This window comes from Aquila chrysaetos, chromosome 24, assembly GCF_900496995.4.
Source record: "Aquila chrysaetos chrysaetos chromosome 24, bAquChr1.4, whole genome shotgun sequence".
NCBI lineage: Eukaryota > Metazoa > Chordata > Aves > Accipitriformes > Accipitridae > Aquila > Aquila chrysaetos.
In genome coordinates, this window is record NC_044027.1 from 20,922,441 (window position 1) to 20,945,586 (window position 23,146).

At 37.1% G+C, this 23,146-nt stretch overlaps 1 protein-coding gene across 11 annotated transcripts in view; it reads right to left on the minus strand.

Annotated features, from left to right (window-relative positions):
• GARNL3 (GTPase activating Rap/RanGAP domain like 3) overlaps positions 1-23,146 on the minus strand; it is a 54,548-nt gene that overhangs the window by 20,538 nt on the left and 10,864 nt on the right. For 3 of the 11 annotated variants that reach the window (XM_029999883.2, XM_029999888.2, XM_029999885.2), the window contains exons 2-15: positions 17,302-17,371; positions 14,853-14,927; positions 13,227-13,326; positions 12,659-12,777; positions 11,813-11,877; positions 9,287-9,350; positions 8,999-9,025; positions 8,509-8,584; positions 7,803-7,901; positions 7,150-7,253; positions 6,928-6,957; positions 5,984-6,025; positions 5,754-5,862; positions 3,292-3,337 (exon numbers count right to left, since the gene is read on the minus strand). In XM_029999883.2, coding sequence (XP_029855743.1) covers positions 3,292-3,337; positions 5,754-5,862; positions 5,984-6,025; positions 6,928-6,957; positions 7,150-7,253; positions 7,803-7,901; positions 8,509-8,584; positions 8,999-9,025; positions 9,287-9,350; positions 11,813-11,877; positions 12,659-12,777; positions 13,227-13,326; positions 14,853-14,927; positions 17,302-17,371 — 1,026 coding nt within the window. Of the gene's footprint in view, positions 1-3,291; positions 3,338-5,753; positions 5,863-5,983; positions 6,026-6,927; positions 6,958-7,149; positions 7,254-7,802; positions 7,902-8,508; positions 8,585-8,998; positions 9,026-9,286; positions 9,351-11,812; positions 11,878-12,658; positions 12,778-13,226; positions 13,327-14,852; positions 14,928-17,301; positions 17,372-17,888; positions 17,999-23,146 lie in introns of those variants that run through there. The other 8 variants (XM_029999892.2, XM_029999890.2, XM_029999889.2 and 5 more) reach the window with 4 other exon arrangements.

Sequence of the window (23,146 nt, forward strand, 5' to 3'; positions counted from 1 at the left end):
TTATCACTACATAGGGAGTGAAATGTTTCTTGGCTAAAGCAGAATGAGTTAAGATGGGGAAAACCACAACAAAACTGACCAAAACAATAGACTTCTTGAGTGACATAAAATATAAAGTCATTCTAAGCAGAAATTCAGTGTCAGACCTCACAGCGGCACTGCATATGAAACAAGGACAATTTGTCTCAAAAGCCTAGAGTATCCCTGGTTTATTTTGACTGAAATTTTGGCCACTTGGAAGACTGTTTTCACAAAAAAAAAACCCCGAACAACAGAAAGAACAAGAGTCCTGTGCGTGCCTAAGGTGAAGAGACAGAAAGAAATGTAATTAGGCCAAGCTGAAATATACAATAACATGTTAAGCCTGTCATACAGGGTAAGAATACTGCATGATATGCACTATGGGAAGATGTGTTAAGAATGGCAGAACAAAGCAACTAAGAAATAAGACAGACTGATCTAGTAAAAGCAGTCAGTTATTCAGAGTGAGAGACAAATTTATCTTATTAACGGCTACTCATTTTTTTCCCAAATAAACAGCAATGTAGAAAGTATTTACCATGGCTAACCCATCTACTGACTATTAGCTTACAGTTAGGACAACATTCACTTCTTAAAGGCTAATGAGGGATGCATGCCCAGGTTTCTGTCCCAAAACAAGAGGAAAAGAAGGAAAGAAGTAACTGAGCTTTCACTGCACATCGTAATCATGAACATGTTTTGTGCCTCTCACAAACTCGGGAATGCTGAAAAGCAGAATCTATGAGGACAACTGATTGGAAAAAAAAACCCGCAAGAAGGTGCTCACAAAATCTTTGAGCAAAATAAAACTACTCCTTTTTTTAACTACACCACAGACATTTTCCAAAACAAACCTTAGCTACAAATAGGGGGGGTGGAGGGAAACAACCCACATATGTAAACTGAAGTATCATGCTGTTGGATTCTTCTCTGGAGCTAGATTTAATGGCATGCTGGAGAAACATAGTAATACAGATTTCTCTTATTGAATCAAGATTTAGATTTCTTAGCTATATTGAAAAAGAAAGCTACTTCTAGTGAAAAATTCTTTTGAGATGTATTTGTCCATATATATGTGTATATATATATACACACACATATATATGGACATCCCTGTGGATATACATGCACATCAAGCACCCAAGTTTGTAGACTTTCGACTCCTGCACCTATGTGTCATATACTTGCTTCGCCTCATCTCATACTCCACATCAAGAGCAACAATGATGGTGTGAACCCTCTCCTCCAGCATGCCCCAAAATAAAGACTTCCAAATACTAAGGGACTCAAAGAAAAAGGTAAGATAGGAGAAAGCGCACATCATTATCAGCAAGCCCTCTTGAAGAAATCTAGTTAATGTTAGTCCATTTTCTTCTTGCCTTCGCATTCTTGTGCATTTCCACATTTGCACTGCAGATGATTTCAAGTAACATTCGTAAATGAGTAGGTGAAGTTGCAGTTGCACAAAAAGCACCAAACTCTTACTGCTAACAATCAAGTTTTGGAGCTAGCCAAGAAGGCTTAGTTAGTCCCGTATCTTTGAGATACAAAAAGTTCCAGTAACCTATATTGCAGCAAGAAGAACAGATTCTTAGATGATTGGGAAGATTGGAAGTTTTTTTATACTTCATAGGCTGAGCAAAGCAAGCCAGAATTTACATACGTTGGAATGGTTGGAACCACATGACTGGATCCGAGCAACAGCTTCTGAAACCATGGACTATGGCTGGTATCAGTGGTCTGTATTGTGCATTGAGGGAGAGGCTAAAAGAATGCCTTCTACACTTGTACTATATTTCTTAGCTGTCAAAGTGATATGGGTTGTTCAAAACTAAAAAAACACCAGTGCCAGGTGATCAGTGCCAGGGATATTGCTGGTGTCTTTCACAATCAGCCCAAGTCCTCAGAGTTATGGAATTGTCAAGGAAAGAGGAAGCAAAACTAATCTACCTAAGGACCCTGTGTTCCTGGAAGCCATTTCCAAGTTCAGTTTCTTTCTTTCCACTACAAGCTCACTAGTAGTTCACCTCAAAGGAGCAGACCCAATGCTCTCAACCTTCAGCTTCGTCCTGCAAATGTGGGGTAGAATGATTTGCAAAGAGTTTAAAATTTTGCTAAATAATAACTCATGTCATGCAGGCTCACACAGCCATTAGAAATTTGCACTCAAACATTTTGGTTTCCCAGTATAAATTCCTTAGCCATAAGAGACTTCAGCATCTGAGCTGGCAGCGATTTCAAACCTCACCAATCCTCTCAGGCACATACCCAAAACAGAATGCAATTCTCCCATCTCTTTTTGACCTAGTCTAAGCAGTAAATGACTCAGCATACTTTAAATAGAAGAGGGATCACTGAAGATATTGCTAGTACTTTGTAAAGGAGAAATAACAGTGTCAAGTCTACGTGCTATACTACGAACTGCAGCACACGGTGGTAGCTAAACGGTGGGTCTTTTATTTCTCTTTACCGCTTATTTGGTTCAAGCCCAAGTTGAATCCCTCCCATGGGCTTGGACTATGACATCCCCCTGCCACTCTGCTTTTCCAAGACTGACAGGTGTCTCTGGCATCTCACCATTAACCTCAAGAAAATAGTTGGGATTAACAATTTGGTTAAAGCCACTTTGTTTATTAAAGCCTAGGCACGAGGCTGCAGAAATGCTTGGTTTTCAGATTCTGGTGAGACCTAATGGACTCAGACTTGGACAGCATATGCCTCCAGTGTGAGGGTCCCAGGGCTAACTGAAAAACAGATGAAGAACACATGATTTACCAGCAAAATTCCACTAGGTTTTAAGTACGTGATGTCCAATTTTACAAGTACTCTATTAAGATCCCCAAAAATGAGCTAGTTTGCTTAGCTACAACTGAACCTAGACCTGTAAGGATCCACAGTCCCTGACCATCACAACATCACAGCTAATTAACTTTCATCACACATGTAGTTCACTATGTCATTGACCTCACCAGGTCAGAATGTTCCAGGCATATCTTCCATCATTTTGTTACATTTCATCTAAAAAGTAGTTTTGTTTTGCCCCCTTAGCTTACGCCTGTTCCAGAATTTCATTTTTCTGATGGTTAGAAACATGCAACTTATTCATAGCCAGTTTACAGACATCTGCAAACAGGTCCATATTGCTCTTCAATTTCTTAAGTTCATTTGGCTTCCTGGCATACAGACTGGTGGAAAATACGAAGTGTTTTCCTGTTATCTCTAAACCATCAGAAATTCAGTGTGAAGTTTTTTGTTACAATCAGCACCTACCTGTAACTATCATTCTGCTTATTATATCTCACTAAGGCAAAAATATCTGCCATGCAGTTAAGGAAGTTAATCCAGTACTAATGAAGCTCACATGTATTTTAATATACTTTTTTTTTTTTTTTTACTGCAGCAGATCGCAGATTTAATAAAGGTAAAATATATTAATCAATGTAAATATATAAAATATTCTAGACTATACACATACTACCATTTATAAAGGAGGTCCCATACAAAATTTTATTGTGTTTGATCAACAGTTTTAAAAATTGAGCTAGTACCACAAATACAGACTTCTTGCTGTTACATGAAGCATAAAATGTGCTATATAGTGTGTTTTGTGTGTGTTTGATAGACTTATGATTAAAAATTCTTTCAGCTGATAAAAAAAGTACTGATTCTGAACTTTGCTTATATCAAAACTTCCACTGAAGGAAAGATTCTAATGAAATAATTTAGCTAACAATTGTAAGAAAATAAAGAGGAGGATTTAAAGTGCAAGTACACAAAAATGTATTACCAGTCTTTATCCATAGCTTTGGGTAAATCTGGGCAAAAATCAGAGAAATCCTTATAGTTGCCTTGCAAGATATTTTTATGGAATCAGAGGCTTCTTGATTTTACAGATTTCCTTAACACAGTCTCTTAAGTTTTCTGTCCTTATAAACAATGTCAAAGAAAGTCTAAGTCTGAATAACTTCATTGGCTGTATGGGTTTGTTCCAGGTAGAATGAAGAGACCTTTGCCAATAGCTGTGATCAGCACTACTGGAGACTGCACAATAAAAACGACTTAAAATGGGATTCAATTATTTCAACGTAAGCATCCAGTGCTATCTAAGATGCTTGAGAGTATGTTGCCTAGTCTCCAGCTGCTATTCCAAGAGGGGCACAGATCTCCTGTAGGCCCTGAGTCATATCTGCCAGACCTGTGCAGACATTTCAGATGTGCTGGGACATCTAACTTGGTACTGGATACCTTTATTTGGGTAACTCAATCCTACCTACAGATGACACATGGAAAACCCTTATAGCAGCCATCATTGCTGTATAGGACAGTACAGTGGTATACCTGTACGCTAATTTTTCCCATTGTAGAAGTAACAAAAAAGGGGTGCTATGGCATGTAAGAAAGTGAGTACAAAGCACTAGTACAGATTCAGTGAGCTTTGAGATTTACCACATCTGACAGATCAGTGTCAACCCCCAGTTTTCTTGCAGACACCTTTATCCCTGGCTAGGTCAACTGAAAACATCAGGAAGGTGACAGGACTCCATCAACTAGCTGTGGATTACTTAAAATGACCTAAATGATAACACATCCTTATGGATTTAGGCCACATCTGCCCCTCCAACTCATTATTACACCAAGGACAGCTGAACCTCAAAATGTTTGTCAAAAATTGAAGAGTAGGGTGCATCAATTACATTGTAACAAGTCTTCCTAACAGCAATAAGGGAAAAATCATTCCTTTTTTACTAATGCTGACACTCTGATGAAGAGGTACATTGACTTGGTAAACATTTCTTATTAACAATATTTAGGTTCCTCTGATATCTAAAGATTTTTTTTTTTAATTGTGGAATTCTTTTCCTTCTAGTCACTTCTTCCATTTAGTCTAAAAGAGGTTAATATTAAGAGCTTAAATCTAAAAACTAAGACCAGCCATGGACAAAACTAGCAAGAAAGTTCTAACAACAGTTAGTCAGCCTGAGAACTAGGTTTAGCAGTCATAAGCTTTGTGATCATTTTCAAAAAGTCAGCAACAGAGGATGGATAGAAATAAGAATTTTCTTCTTTCCATCCATTTTTCTTCATCCCATTCCATCTAGCATAACAGATGCCAGACTGGGATCTGTGGACCACCAGTGTGACCCCATAATAATCCCAAGCGATTGGCAGCTGGATTTTGGAACCATATTGCCTTCACAGTGTTTTCAACCAAAAGTCTGAAAAACACAGGCTGCCAAAAATCTGGAGAATATGTGGTTTGTGGTCCGAAAGATTTGAGAAACACTGATCCAAAATACATAAATATTTAAAATAAACAGTGTCTAAACATTAAAAAGCAATATTCAGTACTTAATGCCAAATTAATTCACATCACTAACAGAAATATTTTTATGAATTTGTATTTTATGAAAATGTATAAAATTCAACATGCAAAGTGATTCAAATAAATGCCTTCAATAAAAATATGATTTAAAAATCACATTCTTGTTTTGACCTTATCTTGTAAGTGGTTCAACATAAAAATTGTTTTATGAGTCAGACTTAGAGACTCCTAGTCAAGCAGTTGAAGAGTTGAAGGTAAAGAATGCAAGAATGCAACTGCCTTTCTAAAACAGTTTTCACTTCCATAAATAACATGCAGGAAGGACTTAGGGTAGAATTAAAAGTAATATTGATCTTCAAAAAAAACAAAACAAAAAAAAAATCACTAGAAAATGTAAGGAAAAAGATACGTGTAAAATGAGAGCGAATCATGGATGGCTTGAATGCTGGAGAAGACTCTTCGCCTTCCTGAAATACGATAGTGACAATGTCATTTCCAATATGTCGCTTCCTTTCTACCTGGAAAAAAAAAAGAAAGGAAAAAAAGGAAAAAAAAAAAAAAAAAAAAAAAAAAGGAGGGGAAGGAAAAAAAAAAAAAAAAAAAGACAGACACAGTGACTTAAAAGACATAAATAAATACCTTCACAGTTCTGTGAGAGAATGGTAAAACAATATTCCTAAACTGCAAAGAGGAAAATTATGATCAATATGATTGAAGCCAATATAAAATTATTACTTAACTATAAGCAAGTAAACCTAGCAATGCCACGGTGCACACAGAAGGCAGCTGCTAAAACAGCAGCTATGCTATCGCATATTTTTAAGTTAGCAAAGCACTCGTAATTTCCATAATTAATATTCACAAATTGGGCAGGGAACACATAGCATTCCAAAAAAGCAAATCCACCACTTGAAATAAAAGGAAAAAAACTCTGATGCTGAGTTATTCTTTAAAAACAATAAATGTCCTGATTGGCCTCTGGTTTCTGCTGTGATTTTGTCATCAATCCAAGGCAAAAGCATGAGAAAACTGACATGGAAATAAAAGAAGACAATATAATTATATAATCTAATTATATTATTATAATAATACATAATATATAATTATTGCTTAAATAAGAAAATAGTAAACCAAGTAATTTGCGAGTAATTTTAGGTAAATCATTATGGATGTGTGATGTATAGGTAAATGCATGTGCTTATAAAGTATTTTTTTCATCATACAATACCTAGAAAGGTTCAAGCAATGGATGACAGCACATTTGAACAAGTACCCAAGAACCCACCTAGTCAATCTATGAGAGGGCAACAGTAGTGCTTTAGAGAAATGCACAAAGCTTGCCATTAACATGCTCACAAGGGGAATTTCTTTGAAGCTACACAAATTGCTACCTGAGTATGAGCTGTGTGTTACATATGTGAGTATTCTGACAATTCACACACAAGTCTAATTTCCAGTCTTCCTAAATTCTTTGAGGTAACAATAACTGCAGCAGTGAAGCTCTAAAAGTCACCTGAATAACAGAATACTCAATCACTTCTCAGTCAATCAATTTTGACTTTCTTTGCAAGTGTCTTTTGTACCTTAATAGAGATGAGATGATGCATTATCTTCTAACAAACATCATGAAATCGTCAGCATTAGGTATAATATTGAGGAAAAAAACATAGGAAAAAGTCTTAAGACTTACATTTCTAAAATATTAACAGGCAAGAAATCCCTTATTTTCGTCTAAAGTTTTGGAGTTCGTGATTTAAGAAATAAATAAAATAAAAAAGAAAAAAAAGAAAGAGAGAACCATGTACCTGCTGCTTGTTCTCTCTAGAATATGGTAGCATGGTTGAAACATGGTACATAATTTCATGCCCTTGAAAAACTGTATAGATGGAACAGGTTCCTGTTGTATCATCTGCAAGGGAAGACAACATTCTCAGCAGAAATATGTCCTTTAAGTTTTCTAAAGATCAAAAGATATTTCAGGTCCTTCTACCAAACCTTCTTTAGTCATCCTTTTTTCTGATCCATTTTAGAAAATGTCCACACTGCATGTTCTATGTGGGTCCAAACCCAAGTTTGCAACCTAATCTGCATACTCACAATCTTAAAACCTATGATGTCCTTCACCTAGCCTCCTGAAATCACGCATGGTCCTTCAAGCCATGATGCCCTACTATCATGAAGCAAGTAACATGTCAGGTTATTCTTCACCCCCTTCCAACATAATATGAAACTGTTCACCTTGAAAATACAGGTCATATAAATACTTTTCTTCAACCGCATTCCATACCAGTGATTTAAGCTAACCTGACTTTTTCCTGGGGAAGCAGAGCATTTAGCATGCACAGAGGAAGTCTCTTTTGGGATTGTATTATTTCCACAATATATACAATATACGCATGCAATAAGCTAAAATATTTATATTGCAGCCCCCCCCTTTTTGCTTCAGATGAGTTCTTACTTTTAGTATCCAGTCCTCCTCTGTAGCCTGTCCAGCCTTTCAAAGTAACTGTGTCACCCAAGAGATGCAAAAATCTTTGAAAGTTTTCACTTCCAGTTTCTACATGTGGAAGGCAGAAATGTTACAACAGAAAAGCACATGTAGTAATAGAACACATATAAAAAATAATCAAAATACAGGAACAGGTACTGCTCCCAGGACACGAGGACGGAAGTTTCAGCTGAATAAGTGTCTCTTCATGTCATCCAAGCCTTCTACCTTTACAGAAACAGCATCCCAGCCTTGCAGAATAGGCATCATCATGTGACATTAAACAGTGACCTCTTTTACTAACTCCAAGACACTGTTCAAGTGCATAGAAGAACACGATCATGCTGCAAAAACCTAAGAGTGAAAGAACTAGAAACAAAGTGACTTTTTGCAAGTAACATCGAGTGGCCTGCTTCAGCTGCTCCCTTTTACTAAATCTTACATTGTACAGTCTATTTCTAGAAAAGAAATTTCAGAATAGTAGGTTTCCTACAGCAACCTTTTACAGAAATAGAAGATTGTACACTACAATTTTTCACCCAAGACGAACATGAAAACCTAACAAAACTACTGTTCACATAACCATCACCTCCCTTCTGGCTTCCACATGTAGGCACTGTCCTCCATTTTTTTATTCGGATGAATAAAACAATTGAGAAGAAGGTGAAAAACTCACCATTGCTGAACATTTCATCATCTGTAAGCTGCCCATCCTTTGCATAAAGGACTCCAAATTTAAAATTCACAGATCCCTGAGAAATAAAACCAAATATTATATGATAAACAGGCAATCAAACAAAAGACCTAAAACAATGTTTTCTCTAAAGACTTTTATACACATACCTTTGTATACGTCCTACCCATGGGAATATACATTTCATACCAATTCCATTATGTGCTCAAGTAGCAGATACCTAATAATTTACCTTTGATCATAGATTATGAATGTTATGATATACTAAGTTGGTAATCTATTAATATGATATATTAAGTTGGTGGTTAAAATTATTTTTTATCTCATATGTTGCAAAGAAATACTACAGTTTTTTACTGTAATAAGCAATTGATTTCTAAGTTGTCACAAGCATTTCAGTGCAAATATTTCAAATACAAAGCTGTATTCATTGAACGGGTCTGTGAGCTAGGAGTGGTAAGTTTACATTTACCTCTTGCTCTTCAAGAACCAATAAATCCTGTAAACAAAACAATATCTTTAGCACACTGGTATTAAAGACAACACAAATAAAACTAACATCCTTGTATATTTAAGTTTTGTTCTGAAGTGGCCAGTTCAACTGATAAAGACAGTTTATTTTGTAGTACCACGTAACCCTACTCATCATTATTATCCTGCTACTGAAAGAAACAAACTAGTAGCATTAATACTTAATGACTTATTTTTCCAGAAAATAATAAAGAAAAACAACCAAACAAAAAAAAGAAGTCACCTCTACCTTTTGTATCTCAGGATGAAAAATTTCCCTTGGGCTCTTCTCAAATTTGTCAAGACTCATAGCACTGAAATGCAAATGAAATACTGCTTTATAGAAGGGCAAGTATACATTTCAACATTAAACTACTAACTGTTTGCAGTCAGAACTGGTTACAAAAGGAATTATTTAAAGAGCCTCTCTTACATGGAATGTTTTGTGGAATAGCCATTTCGTTCCCACAGTACTAACCTCCAAGACTTCCTAAACTTCTTTTGGATTTTAAAAACAGAAATTAGTAAGACCCTGAATTGACATCAGGTTTAAATTGACTGTATTTACTTATAAAGCACAGAGCTTTATTCCATCACACTTTGGCTTTATACATAATAATTATGAGCATTTTAGGAGGACTCAATAACCTATTCTATTTTGTAAGCTTTTCTCTCTCTTCTAAAGTAATTCAAGGCAAGTCAAACGAAAAACCAGAGTTCAGTACCCAATTCACAGGCCAAAGATCCACATACAGAACAGAAAAAAAGTATTTAAATAAGAAGCGAGACCAACTGCCTCAGTAAACAGAAATACCCAATTTATAGCATTTTTTCCTAACTCATGTTTCTGCATTTACTATTATTTTTGCCCATTTTTTCCCCCAGCATTAATTTCTAGAACTGCACAGCATGTCACGGAGTGCTGGATGCAGTCTGTCTGGGGCACAGTGAACTAACAGGAAGGTCAAATCTGATGCATCTTTCCATCATCGCTTATGCTAGAACATAATGCAGAAAGGATTTGCTTTAGTTCCTTTTGAAAGGGATTGAAATGTTCCAATTAATTTAGAAAAAAATGGGTTTATTAATGTAACCAAAATTCTTTGAGACAGTTTGTACCTAGATTCACACTGGCTGTGAACAGGGTGAAATGTCAAAGGAATATCAATCAGGCCTGAGGGAAGGCTCAAGGACTGTAAAAGCAAAATAATAGTCGGGGAAGAGATTTTAGTCCAAACCCGAGTGGGCAAAAAGAGATGACATTTACCCAGCTGACTGCATGTGGCACAGACCCTGGGAGAAGTGAGGAACAAGGTCTGTAACAAGCCCGCATTTCCCTCTGAAAAATACTGGAGCATCACAGGATGGAATACGTGAGGGTGATTCAGCGAAAGTTATGACCCTAGGCAACAGAAGACAAAGTTTCTCCACTCTGGGATGCCTGACCAAAAATGTCTATGTGGCTGAGAGTGGAGGGAGAGGCTGGGTTAGAAAGGGATGTTAGGAAGAGATATTTCAGCAGTTGGTGGGCAGACATGGAAGATCAGGTGCTTATGCAGGTACAACATGCAGTATTGACAACTAGGAACACTATTCAAGCCAGTGCTGTAGGACTTAGAAGAGGGGACTTAGCTCATCTCGATGAAGAAGATGAAGAAGAGATCTGAAGTGTTTTCAACTCACCATCTTGACCCTACAAACCAGAGCCACAGCCCAGGAAGTCAGAATTAAGAAGTGAGGCTCAATGGCTTCCTAGCCCCTCTGGCAAATGCAGTGGTCTGGGACCTCTCAGAAATCTTGTGCAGTTGTAGGAAAATCCAGATCTGGTGGTACTGACTTCACATCACAACACATGCCCTGTTCCCAGAATTCTCCTCTCACATCAGCAGTGGCAGTGTTATCCAGTGGACAAGCTTCAACCAAGCAAGAGACATTTGCTCGTACTCTATACAGATCAAAGGTTTTGAAGACCTGTAGACTGCTCATTTATCTGGTACACACTACCTGTTCTGTACATGAAGGCACTTTTTATGGGTTTCTAGAGGAGGTAAAATCCTTACAGAAGATGCATTTGAAGATGTTGTCAGTGAGGGATTTGAGAAAACACACCACATGATTAGGTCATAAAAACTGCAGATTAAATTTGAAAAAACACTTTGCAAACAGGTGCTCTGATACTTCAGCTGATTACAATGTTGAAAGACATAGCAATGGTGTTGGGCTTGCTCACTTCATATTCTCTTCCGCCACAAAATAGGCAGGACAGAGTACAAGCATGCCCATACAGGCTCTGGCTGGGGGAAGGCATTTTCTCGGCTTCACTGACAGTGTGTGTAACACAACCATAGTGAGACTTACATGGAGACAATCAATCTTGGTTTCTTCCCTGTTTGCTTCCTCCTCCTAGGGCCACATAATAACCAATTCTCTAGTCAAAATCTGCTGTTCCTTAGGTCTGTTTATGTCTATCTAATTTAAAAAGATATTTCTTCTCAACCACTGCAGTTCCACTTAGCACCTGTTTTCCAATTAACTTGAAAGTAGTCCTCTGCTGAAGGAAAAGTGCTAAGAATTTTTCTCCTTTTTAAGTTGTCACTTTGTCTATTCCAGAACAGGCTTTAAAACGACTTTTTGCTGCCTTCAATGATTAAGATTTGTAAACTTGTTTTTACTACTGGTTTTAGAAATCTGTCATGAAAACCATGCAACACAAGCTCTGAATTACAGGAAAAGGCATACAAATATCTTAACTGATAACTTATTTGTAAATACATACCTTAATATAGATTTCACTGATAATGTTTTTGTGGGACTATAAGGGAGACATATTTTCTGAGTACCCTATAAAGAAAAAAAGCTAGGAGATATTACAGAACATACTGACTTTTTCTATATATTCAAATAGGAATATTAATAAAAACAATTAAGTAAAAAAACAAAGAACAAAACCATGCTAGTATTACTTAGCCATATTTACTACTGGTTTGGGGGAAAAATAAAAAACAAAAAGGAGAAAAACTGAATGTGAAAAGTCATGGACAGTGCAAAATTATTTTTTACTTAGTTTTTACTACCTTGGCATGTGGTATGAGGGCTGCTGAAACTAGCAGACATTACAAACTAATTTTTTTTTAAAAAGAAAAAAAAAAAGCTATCCATGCATGTATACAATTGCTTGGATAATAGGCTCTTATGGAACGTTAAGTGAAAAAAAATTCATTAAACAATATTAGTGAAAGCAGTATCACACCTGCCTCTTTTCTTAACGTATAAGAAAATCCTAAAAGCAATATAATGTCATTGCCTAAATTGATCGCAGGACATCATCAACAAAAATTTAGGCAACGTTTCTAAAAATAACACAGAGTTGCAGGTAAGAACAATTAAAAAATACCTGGCATCACAGATTTCTGTCAGAAAGTTTAATGTAATGTTACCTACAAAGCTAGTTTAGTTTTATCTACTATGGTAGAATTATACGTTCTTTTTGTACAAAATGAGAAGTATGTATTAAATACTGAAATTCTGAAAAAAGCAAAAAAGTGTATGATAGACATACTGAAAACAAACAAGAAAACAACAACAAAAAAGTCAGAGCAGCAGATAAATATTTGTTTCTTACTGTTTTTCTCCAAAGTATTGAATGGTACTGAGGAACACGCTGATTATTTTGGTCAGACAGTACAACAGACAGAAAGAAAGGGTTCTTCTCTGCATCTGTACCTATATAATTTTGATGAACTGTTAGGGAAAAACAAGAAGCATTATCAACTGTAAAGAAGATGCACACACCCGTTCGCACGTGCAAGCAGACACACGCATGCACACACACATGTATAAATGTGTAAACATACGCATTTATATGTAAAAATATATACTAATCTACATAAGTAACTATGTATTTATATACAGATGTGTAAAAAAACCAAGAGATAGGTACAGCCTTCAAGGCCAAGAAGGGTTCCAAAATATCCCTTTTTGATAGCAGGGGTTCTGCTGCTTACAGAAACCCATCCTCTGTCTTCAGGTTAAAAATACATGAAACAAGAACTTATTTTCTGTACAGGACAGAAAATGTGTTAATACTAAATTAATACCATACTTTTTTCCATATTTAAATAATAGCGACTCAAAGCCAGATTGCATTTTTATTGATCAAAACGTCAATCCATTCACAAAAAGATCATTACCTTTCCCTAAAAAATATTTGAAATACCATCTTGTATGATACTCTGGGTTTTCCAAATGCACGTCTGTTCTGTGCCACGTACCCGGAGTGTAGTCTGTATTCTGAAATAGAATTGGGAGACTGCTAGATCAAATGCTGAGTGAAAAAAAAAAGGAGAACATAATACAGGCAAAAGCCAATCAAGAGTGGCTGACCCACTAGAAGAGTTTTACATGTATACTGTTTTTTAAAAAACAAAGAATTATTGTGAAGTCAGTTGTTGTGCAGCTGAAATTAAAATTTCTCCCTCTCCTCTTCTTTTTTTTGTCTTTTCTTTCTACATAACTACAGTCTTTGCCTATTGTACCACCGTGTCGTGGTTTAACCCCAGCCAGCAACTAAGCACCACGCACCACTATTACCAGTAATAGCTTAGTATTCCACTGAAAAGAAGATATTTCAATGTGGAATTTGAAGACCAGTGTTTTTAAAACTTAAAAATAAATAAATTAAACAGAATTCTGCCTCCAGGTTTCGTTTTCTCAGTTCTTCTTCCCAAAATAACCCTTAGGGACTCCTTGCTAGACCAGAGCATGCTCTGGAAGTTCTTCAGTGTTGTTTCTGCATTGGCCGGTTAAGGTAAATTCCCAACCATCCCTCAAGTCCTTTTCCACTACGAATTAACATATGCAGAGAAAAAGCCATTCCCTACATCCATTGACCATGTGGCCATTCATCACCCACTCAAAGAATCTTTCTGTGAAACAAGCTAATTAGCTTTTGAACTGCATGAAACTGAACTAAAAAGACAGTATACAGAACACGACCCCATAGAGAATCAATGCAGAACAGTTAGATTGCTTCAAAGTCTGCAGCCAGTGCTGATGCAAACTATCAGTAAAAGTTTACTGTTAATATTAGTTCAATACAAGCTTACCAAGACCTTACATATATTTCAAGAATATGAGGTCTTCTTTCTTTCAGTATTAAGATGATATTTACAGCTAAAAAAGCTTGGCAAAGGAAGATAAAAAATGAAGATAAGTAGAAACCTAAGTGTCACTTTCGTGGTTGCAGGGACACACCGCGAGTTTAACAGCACAGGAATCTGGGGGAAATGACTCTCTCAGGCTCCACTCAGCTTCTTTATCTCTTATGTAAATGTAAGCATAGCTGCCAAAAGACAACTAAGGTGGGGGGGGGGGGGGGGGGGGGGATGAAGCTATAACCTCATCACACCAAGGATTAAACTTAAAAGCACAAAGGTCAGCTTGAACATCGTAGTATCACCAGGACACCAATATAAAGTGATGACCTAGAGACTGCAAAGTGTTACACAGAGGATAAGATGGGTATTTTTCTTCTAACATGATCAGGTGAGCAAAATGTTACCAAAACTAAATGAAATACCAGCTTTTCCCTTAAATTAAACTGTTGAGATTACATACTCTTAAAAGAAGAGCTAAGCTAGACTTTGTGGGGAAAAAACCCCACCATCTCCCTCCTCTTAGATTCTTACATTCATATTATTTCGCATTTTTCAAGTCCTCTTCCTTAGTAATTGACTGCAAATACATCTTTCAGTGGTGAAGAATAACTGAAGCTGAATTATTTTTTCAGTTTTCTATGAGTATCTTTAGCCACTTACCTCACCAGCGGAGCCATTTTCCACACGGAACCGTCCAGCTCTTTGAATGGCTCCATCAGCATCACTAGATATAAGCTATAAGAGAGTTTAAGATAGAGGTTCTAGTTCCAAAAATAGCCATATGATCAGCAATCAAAGCTTACTATGGTTTCTTCTTCTCCCAGGCATCATATGACTACTCACAGAGAAGGGATCAGCACAGCTATTACTAATTTGACTACAGATTTGGAATGACCCAATTATAACTTGAAGGAAGCATGAGTGGGAGAGCCATTCACTCTTTTGGTAGATCCCAGTACTAATCAGAAATTCTCCTGTCTCAGATTTTGGCTGCATCAACACACAGAATGCCTACAGAGGGACTTGTCCACTTTCCAGAAATTGATCTTGAAGCTTGCTCCTTTCAAAACAATGGGTCTTACAGACATGATGATTCTTGTCCTCTCAGCCTTGCTAAGCCTAAAACTCTACTTGTTGGCAGTATTACTGGGACTAGCAGTCTTTAACTGCATTTTATTTATTGATGTTTTCAGGAGACAGCAAGCAGCAAGAATCTCCAAACATAATGCTCAGTGATCATACTGAACAACATAAGGTACAGGAGATGTCCTGGTCTGCTTCCAGTATTAACATCAGAAAATACGGCTTGTTTCCAGCTGAAGACTTCAACAGTTTCATAAATACTCTGGAAAGACTGCCTGGTCTTTTTATAAGGGAATCCAGGGATTCCCAGAACGCTGAAACTCTCTTCGTTGTTAAAAAAGCTCTTGAGAAGTCAGTAAAGCATAGGATAACACAACAATCCTGATGCATTCAGCAACACTGCTTAGGATCCCTACAAGAGAAGAAGAGGAGGATGCTGCCGATGATATTGCACGTTACTCCTCTCAAAACGTAAAAAATGAGATTGTCACATACCATACCAAACTATGAAATGGGATCTGAACAACAATAATGCAATGGTATATCATTCCTTGCTTCCCTCTAGCAATCCATGTTATTCCAGCATACTACTTTCTCCCTTTACTTGGTGGAAGAGTTATCACAACATTTTGAAATTCTCTTTGCTCCTTCCTTTGAAGTGATCTGAGGCTACGTCAGGAATAAACTAACATGGCAAAAACTCCAACGTATCCTGGTGCCTTGTATAAACTGTAAGAGAAATTATATGGACAACTGGTTGTATTACACCAGTGGGAAAGACATAGGAAAAATGTTTAGGGCAGAGACAAAATAACTGTGTTGTAATAAATAAAAGGTGGAAATAATTGAGCAATTGAGATGCTGCTGTGGAAAATATTAAGGAAGAAAGGTTCAATATTAAACATTTAGAAATTTGAAAGGGCAACAAGCACCTTTATATGTTTGTACTCCAAAAGATAAAAAACCCCACTTTCATAAAATACGAGCAAAATTTTAAGAAAATCAACCAAAAGACAAGACCATTTGTGTGAGCTTACTGTGAATTTATAATTACCAATAAATTTTTCTTTTCGAGCAAAAGAATCTAAGTACCAGTAATGAAGGAGCCTCTTAGCAGAAAGCAGTTCACTTGCTTTTTTGATTAAAACACCATATCTAATATGTGGAATTTATGGAAAGAAAAGAAAGATACCTGGTGTTCTTGCAACGCAACTTCCAGCAACTAAGCCACCAAATTACACACATATTAACAAATATACTATCCAAGAACTTTAAATTACAACTATAGCTGGTAGAAAATGAGTGATTTCTTCCACAATAAGAGAGATGGAGTTCAGTTTCTTTACCCCTCCACACTTCTGTTTTACTATAGTAAGTTTATGTAATTTCATTATGGCCTTGTATACAGAGTGATGTTATTTTAACTGCTGATGTACTGCTATTTTCACAGCAGAGAAGAAATTTATATATGAGAAAAATGAAGTACCAACTTACCTTTGAATTTGAAGAAAATGCAGAATAACTGACATATTTTAGGGAACAGGTTTTGATATCCTTATTCTGACTAGTTCTTTTAATTTTAAACCCCCTCCCACTACTCTGAGGCACATAAAATCACATACACACATAAAAATCACATACACACATATATATGTACACATACGAGCACACACAGTTTTTAACTCACATAATTGCAGGTACTTCATCAAATATTACCCTAATATTTAGCAGTCTTCAGCTTATAAGAGGAAAAAAGGCCAATTTCCATCTGGGGGTAAACACGATATTTATATAAGACTTCCTGTCCCATTACTATGAAATAGTCATAAATAAGGCAGCAAAAAGATTTCCTAGCACAGGTCTCATGTATCTATTCTGAAGCCTCTTTTTATTACCCTATAGCTTTCAAGTCAAGCTTAGAAAGCACATTTTCCAAACTAGATCCAATTTTTTATTTGGAAATGAAAAGGATTTGAGCTCTGCATTATAAGCTGCTAAAATCATAGGACAGGCTATGTAAACTTACAAGCTCCACAGATCCGTAATGCTTTCTGCTAAACTCTCCACGTCTGCAACCCAGATCTTCAGAGACAGAGCTGGAATAGAAACGCTTCATCAGTGTACACAAGTCAACTAGTCTTAGATCTCCTGTAACACTACACCCTGCCATTAACAATATCATTCCTGCTGAATAAGGTTCGCAGTGCATAAACTCATTACTGCAGGGAACACTCCTTACAATGTGCACAATCTCTAGCAGCCATTGCAGTCTGGCTTTCATATTACTCCCAAAGGAAAAGAAATGTCTACGTCCTGAGTGGAAGCAAAAGCTATGATTAAATTAAATATTTAGTCATGACGTGATCAGAGTTCCAAAGCAGGTGGTGGCTTATAACCACATTTGAAATCAGCATTTAATCTAAGGGAAGAAAAACCTACAGTAAACTTAATGCCTCAAATAGGATAACTGTACTATGCTGAATAAGCTCACACTTAGTATGTTGCTACTGTTTTTTTCAGAGTCTTTTTTTAGCCTACACACAAAGAGAAACTAAACAATTACTTTAATTCAAAAGCATAAGAACAGCATTTCATAGGTTTCCCCCCACCTACCTTAACAAAGATAGAATTGTCAAGCAAGCAAAAGTAATCCTAGAACGCGAATACCTCAAATGCAAATCTACATGCATTATCACATACAACCTCATAATGCCATCACGTCACATTAAGCACATCCCTACGTGCTTCATGAGGTCAAAACAGATAGCAAGCGCCTCCTCTAACTGTAAACACTAAGCCTCCTGCCTTTGCAATGGGGATATATGTTACAAATACAAGCTAAATAAAGATTTAGATGCAAATTTAACATAAACCTTGATTAACCAGTCTGTACCAGGGCTAGCAGCTCAATCCCTCCATCATATTCCAAACTTACAGTTCACCCTTCAGTCAGCAGTAATGAAAATAGTCATTTAATTTTAATCGGAAAAAAAACAAACCAAACAAAACAAGAAACACTCCATCCAGCAATAAGTTATTAAATTTTCTGAAAATTATCAGTATTGTAAATTGCAACGTTACATTGATAAACAGAAGAAAAATCTAAATTTTAATGCAACACCCTCATACGTGCTTCTTGACTGTAGGAGATACTGCGTCACTGGACTCCAAAACATTTTAATTTTTAGACAGCTTTTCTATTTGTATTTATAAGTACTTAAAATTTATTTAACATGATTCATATTTTTGAGTCCTGTCCACTTGGATTCCATGTCTTTACCCAAGGAGAAGCAATACAAACAAGACATATCTAAAAGACGTATCACCAAAATAATTCTAGTATTTGCTTCCAGTATGTAAATTATGCAGGAAGGATAAGAACATGACAAACGGTAATTTTAAATGACACGCACACTGAAGCAGGAATGTTAGCTGCTGCAACAGAGCTGCCTTTCTAACTTCATGTGAATAAAACCTTCAGATGACACTATTGCCTCTGGGAACGTATAGCCTGTACTTTCTCGGTCAGTTGCCTTTCAACCAGACCCCTGTCACACAAACACACCTATACTGCTTCCTAAGCAAAAATTACCGTATACAGTCAATTTGACCCCTGAAGGCAGTGAAGCCACAGTCTGTTCTGAGACCTATGGGGGCACATGCATACATGCCACAGCAGCAGTAATATGAGTGACTTGAGGAAAACTGCCTACAGGAACTGAGGTTAAGCCACATTAGATGCAAGTTTTACGAGCTCCAAAACTATCACTCAGTTGGAAGTATTCTGGCCGAAACACAAATACAATGATGTAAGCTTTCAGTGTGTGGTTGCCTGCACAATGAACTTATGTTTGACTAGGGACACTTATTAATCTTAACCTTCCTGAGAACTGGCGTGAAATACCTTCCAGGAAAACAGTAAGTTCCCATATCAGGAATCTGCACAGCAGAGATGGAAAAAGCCTGTGATACAAGAACACATTGGGCTTGGGTCCTGATCTAAGAGCCCTTGTCATCAAAGCAGCTACAATTTGATCTTACTTATGATCTGCTGTTTGTAGACATAAGTATTTCAGAGCCTTGCCATACTGGAGATCAAAAAAAATAAATGTTAAAGCCTGCAGTTCAAACAGCTTGCACTCTCATTGAAAGTAACAACAATAACTCCTCCTTTTTCCCCTCACAACAGAACAGAAGGTAGACGGAGACAAAATGAGAAGAGAAACAATATTAAAACCTTAGAGGTACATAAATTACAAATGAGCCACAACAGGAGTCAGTTCCAGCGAGTAAGGCTACTTCAGGTTGCTAACTGAAAAAAGCATGCCCTGAAGATGGAGTTTTCAAAGTTTGCAGCAGTACATGTCTGTCTATCTTACATTTGTGACACTGAGAATTTTCAGAGCCTTACCAACTGGACAAAGATGAAACAATCTTAATGGAGACCAACAGAAGAAACTGTTCTCAAGTCAGGAAGTCTGTGCATCCAGAAGTAGGTTCAAACCTTAAGCTGTCACACACCATGAGGACTTCATGTCCAGTACTTTTATACACCTACCACTACTGCTGTTGGACCTTTGAGTGAACCTTGCCATGCAATATACCGCCATGCTGTTGCACAGAAGTTGTAACGCACCACAACACTTACAGCTCCTGAGCCTGCAACACAGAGAAGATGGCCCAGAGTAGTGAAAAGACTGACTGTACCTGTGAGCTGCACATCTCAAATAACTTCTGTTATAGCTACCTTCTACTTTATGTGGTCTTGTGGCAATAATTGACATGCTTATTCAAAGTGTATTTGGACAGTCTCTTTTCACCCTACTCCTACATGCCATTTACAAGGAAATCATGCTTGGTTTACATTTTATTGCAAATGCATCATCTTCTTACCATCATCAGAAGGGACATATAAAAAAAACCCAAAAAAAACCTTTACTTCAGTATGGTTTGCGGTAAATAAAAATTTTGAAGCTATTACTCATGAGTTCTCATCTTTTCTTTCTGAGGGAAACACACATAAATCTGGCTAACAAATTTTCTCTGCAGTTATTAAGACTGGGTAGCATAAAAGTTTTTCAAGATTAGCATCTCTACAGACAAAAATAAAGACTTTCTTTTCCCCTCCAGACAGAATGAAGAGTTCCCAAGTTGTTTTGTATGGACTGAAAGTGATGCTTTGCCTCTTTCCACATCTCGGAGAGAATTTGGAAAGTTCAGATAAAACCTAAAAAGTTTGCATTTTGCATCAAACGCAATTTTTAGAGTTCCTGCATTTTGAGATACACATAAAATTTGGCAGATGCTTCACAGATGTCCTGGTTTCAGCTGGGATGGAGTTAATTTTCTTCTTAGCAGCCAGTACAGTGTGTTTTGGATTTAGTGGGAGGATAAGGTCAATAGCAACAACTAAAACATCAGTGTGTTAAGTAGTGTTTATCCTAAGTTCAGGATTTTTCAGTTTCCCATACCTTGCCAGCAAGCAGGTGTACAAGAAGCTGGGAGGGAGCATGGCCAGGACAGTTGTCCCGAACTAGCCAAAGGGATATTCCATACCATAGAACTTCATGCTCAGTCTATAAACTGGGGGGGAGTTGGCTGGGTGGGGCGGATCGCTTCTTGGGCATCAGTCAGGGGGTGGTGAGCAATTGCATTGTGCATCACTTGTCTTTTCTTGGGTTTTTTTTTTGGGGGTTTTTTTTTTGTTGTTGTTATATTCCTTTTCATTACAATTACTATTAATATATTTTAAAATTATTTTTATTATTATTGTTATTGTTAGTATTATATTTTATTTTACTTTAGTTATTAAATCATTCTTACCTCAACCCACAAGTTTTACTTTTTCTTTTTGATTCTTCTCCCCATCCCACTGGGAGCAGGGAGTGAACGAGTGGCTGCGTGGTGCTTAGCTGCTGGCTGGGGTTAAACCATGACAATGGAACAAATGGAATGCCTCATTTGCAATGTATTTTAAGGCACTGTGGGTTTTCTATTATTGTTTTTACTTTTACAGAAAGATCAGGTAATCATGGTAGTGCTAGCATTGTCTTTGCGTGCTACTTTTGTTCTACAAAATTCATTTTTGTGGCTAGGTGTGCTAGTTGCCCTAGAAACCGCTGTAAAAGCAATTCGATCAATGAACACTTGTCACCTTCAGTACTGGTGGCAGAATGTTATGGAAACAGCAGTCAAGAGAGATTTTCCTATCACTGAGCTCTGAAATTCAGTCTTTGATCAAATGAGGAAATGTATGTAAGATGACAACTCAAGGAGTGGGTTAAAAAAAAAAAAAAAATCCAACAACAGTCACTAGCACAATAAATCTTTTCGAGTCTTGGGAAAGCCAGGTCACTGTTTTGTGTCTCTGACATCTGGACAACCCCAAACACAAATATAATACAAATCAGAAGTCACCACAAAGAGCATCTGGCCTACTGTGCTTTGAATGGAACCATCTCCACCTGGATAATTTTTAGAGACTTTCATCAGTCATGCAATAGCTCTACAAAGCAGGAGACAAAGCAAGCTGAGGTTTATAAAACTGAACTACTTTCTGCCTTTGTGGCAAAGCCTGCCTCAAAATGCATGAAACTAGAGGAAAATGCCATCTCGTGAATTACCTGCATGATAAACCCAGGGAGTTATGAAGGCATTTTAGAACTATCTGCATACACACAAATTAAGTCCTATACCTTAATTTGGTGATATTTCAGCTGAGTGGAAGTTGAACTCTATCAGGAAAAGCATGCTGACATCCAAGCATATTAATGCTGCAGAGATAACAAAGTCAGCAGCTAACAAAAAGCTTTAAAAAATAAAATATGAAAAGAGCATTCAAAACCAAACATTGTATAACTAAGAAATGGACATAGGTATAAAACACACAAATGTACTAATGTAACAAAATACAAGTTATTGAGTTAAAGGAGGACACGACATGAAAACCATTAATTTAGAAATACAAAAAGGCAAAATGTGTATTAAGGTATACACCTGGCAGCCCAGGTAAAAAGCCTGGAAAGTAACGTCCAAAACATGGTGGTAGAATTAAAAGCACACCAGATACACTGTCTGATCTTAATTAAGATCATTAAGATACATCCCAACAACAACTACTGCGGTAACATTTCCCAGCCAGAGTCTCACAACAAAACAAAAGACAAAGTGAGGTGCAGAGTTAAGTTTGGGTTCTACCATACAAATCTTTTCTTCCTCAACATGGAAAAGATGATTGTCCTCCACACTCTGCCAGGTGTACTCAACGTTGCTTCTAGCAAAGTTCTGGAGGCCAATTAGCCCAAAGAAAGGTTCACCATGAAGACTCCCTCATGTCCATGAGAAAGAGGATGTTGAAGGAGACCATCTGATCCACAAACTTATGGTTTACCTGCATTTGCAAATACAAACCTCTTCACAACTGGTGTGATGTCTACAAAACCATATTCTCTATCACATGAATATATCCTCTATCCCAGATTCTCAGAAAAAAAATTTTGATCTAAACAATCCCAGCACAGTTATTAGATTTCTTTTTATTTTTTTTTTTTTAGCATTTCCATACTGACAAGCCATAAAATAGCTGCCTTTAGGAGGCACTCCAACATACTCCAACATTTCACATTTCATCAGCTTTGCTGGCCACAGAATGACAGGGAGCAGGGCTGTTTCAGAGTTCTGTCATTGCATGATAGATACAATGATAAGCATGCAGACAGTAGCCAACAGCAGTATCATGAAATAAGAAGGAGACAGCAATGTCACATTCTGCAAGGAAACTGGCAGAGGCTTCGCACCACTGTTCATCGGGTCTTGAGAAGAAGAGTTACCATAATACCACAGCCAGCCTCCAGTGCAATCCCATGGTCACA